This window comes from Blastomyces gilchristii (genome assembly GCF_000003855.2).
Source record: "Blastomyces gilchristii SLH14081 genomic scaffold supercont1.2, whole genome shotgun sequence".
Classification (NCBI taxonomy): domain Eukaryota; kingdom Fungi; phylum Ascomycota; class Eurotiomycetes; order Onygenales; family Ajellomycetaceae; genus Blastomyces; species Blastomyces gilchristii.
In genome coordinates, this window is record NW_003101681.1 from 6,970,008 (window position 1) to 6,972,490 (window position 2,483).

Below are 2,483 nucleotides of genomic sequence, written 5' to 3' on the forward strand. Positions count from 1 at the left end.
TCTGATCGAACAGAGCCTTGCATGCGAATATTGGAGGTAAGGGCCTGTATCGCCTTCAAAGGAAGTCATTCTGGTAATATCAAAAGCGTAATTGTTGATTCTTTTCCCACTCATATCCTGCGCCATAACTGCTGTGATACCAACGACATCTGCCACTGCTTTTGGGTCCGGAACTTGAGCGTACTTTGCTTCGTTGGCCCGCATAACTTCGTGCATGGCGTTGCCACACTCATCCAATATGTCGCTCAGCAGCTTCACCGTTCCGAGCCTCGACGACATTCCCTGAACTTTCCCGAAATTGACATGGACAAGTTTAGTCGCAATATCAGGGTAGCCCATAATCTCAATCGTCTTGAAGACACGCTGAAAGTACGAGTCTTGCTCAGCGGAAACGACATAGATCATTTTGTCAAATTTGTACTTGCCCACCCGCTCTAGCACAGCAGCGATGTCTCGAAGAAGATAGGTCGTCGTTCCGCCTCGATTCCTGACAACGGCAGTACCGAGCTTGCGGGCGCCGTGCTTCTTGAAATCTATGACCCATGACCCCTCATTCTCTTCGTAAATACCTTTCTCCTTCAGCATTTTTTCGACGCTCTCAATTGTTTCCGGCCGAACGGTCGATTCTCCGGAGTATTCGTCGAAAGCAATGTTCAAGCGCGCGTAGGTACGGATGTACCTCTCGATACTGATGTCACGGAACCGCCTCCACAAGCTGAGTGCATCTGGATCTCCATCCTCCATTTTCTTGAAAAAGGCGTTTCGCTCGGCGTAAAGTCCTTTGTTCTCTATCTCCGAGGTATCCTGGCCGTTATCCCTAGCGTTCTTGCTGGCCTCCTGCTCTGGTTTGAACAAAGTATTGATCTTTGCATAAACGTCTAGTAAATGCTTCAAGGGTTCCTTTTGGAACAGTTCTTCGGATCCAAATTTCTGCCAACCCACGGCAAGCAAGCCGAACTGCTTCCCCCAGTCACCCAGATAATTTATTTTGACTACGTCCCAGCCCATACTCTCGTAGAGGTTCGCAATATAAGCCCCAATTATTGTACTACGGAGATGCCCGGCATGGAACTCCTTGGCGATATTGGGCGAAGAAAACTCCACGATTACTTTCTTCTTGCCAGCAGCCTCATTCTCAGGTTGTTTCAGACCAGCAATTTTGTCGTGGCCATACAATTGTCGTCGATCGAAGATGTACGGTAAAATTAGGCGGGGTAAAGTCGTGGCACTAAAAAAGATAGGAATGAAGACACCCTTAGGTACAGGGTTGGAAATAAGCGAAATGCCACAGAGCTAGAGCTGAATATTAGTTTCTAGTAAAGATTTCAATGTCAGGAGATTCGGAAATGCAAAGAATATATCACCTTGGATGATAAGTCAAGGGCAACCTGGTCTACATTGGCTCCTTTGAGACGAAGGCGCGCAACCACCACCATCACATCGCCATGGGCCAGCACCTGTGTTCGTTGGATGGCATTATATGCAGTGTCCTCGTCACATTTGACCACTTGCTTTACGACCTTAGCAACATAGCAGCGATATACGTCGACCGGATTAGCGACATTGTTCGCGGTGGGAAATGTTGGGACAGGTATCTCCACCTCGAGACTCTGGAGAAGCGTTTCCAGGCCATTAATAGCAAGAGTACCCATGCTGAGCCTCGAAATGTAAGGCTGGTGGGAGTGTTTAATTGTGGTGGTTACTTTGCGGATGCGGGCTGTACAATACTCCAGTTGTGAGTGACTGAGGAATAGTGAGACGACGAAGACCCCGTCCCGTGACCCGCCAACTTCCATACAGGAAGAACGTAGGGTTAATTTACGGTGATTACACCTGTGTCACGTGTCACCGATCATAACACATGTTCCATCATTATATTCAGCAACACATCACTGAATATTAAATATCAAGATAGTGTTGAAATAGCACAGAGCTTTCTAACATCATAATAACCCTATTTAGTAACTGTGTAATTAAAAGATGTTATTATCAGACTACTACTAAGATACTATAAGATACTGTATACTGTTCTATCAGTGAAATTAATACTATTAAGCTAGTTATCTATTACTCAGTATAACAGCTGCTATTTATTAACTATCTATTTTATTTAAAGAAATGAGATATTTCAATTATAATATAAATATCTTATTATCTGAGACTTATTTACTAAATAATTATTATTTTTATTACTATTCTGTATCAGACTATTATATAACATAATTTTTTAAACTACTGATAGTCTGATAATAGTGTAATTATCAGAATTCTCTTATAAAATTAGCAGATTCAGTAAATAATTATATATAGACTGAGTATGTAACTGTGTCTGAGATCATAATCAGAATATTTAATAATTTTATTATTAATTTAATAAATCTTATTATATAATTTTAAGATTAGATAGTAGTTTTATACTATCTCAGTGAGACTTACTATCTACTCTTATTACATTTTTTAAATAAGATTATAATTTTCACTTC

At 41.6% G+C, this 2,483-nt stretch overlaps 1 protein-coding gene across 1 annotated transcript in view; it reads right to left on the minus strand.

Annotated features, from left to right (window-relative positions):
* Positions 1 to 1,834, minus strand: part of BDBG_01657 (arginyl-tRNA synthetase) — a 3,728-nt gene extending 1,894 nt beyond the window's left edge. Inside the window, exons 1-2 of the mRNA XM_031720427.1 lie at positions 1,365 to 1,834; positions 12 to 1,293 (exon numbers count right to left, since the gene is read on the minus strand). Coding sequence (XP_031576609.1) covers positions 12 to 1,293; positions 1,365 to 1,796 — 1,714 coding nt within the window. The 5' untranslated portion in view covers positions 1,797 to 1,834. The remainder of the gene's footprint in view (positions 1 to 11; positions 1,294 to 1,364) is intronic.
* Positions 1,835 to 2,483: the final 649 nt, after the last annotated feature.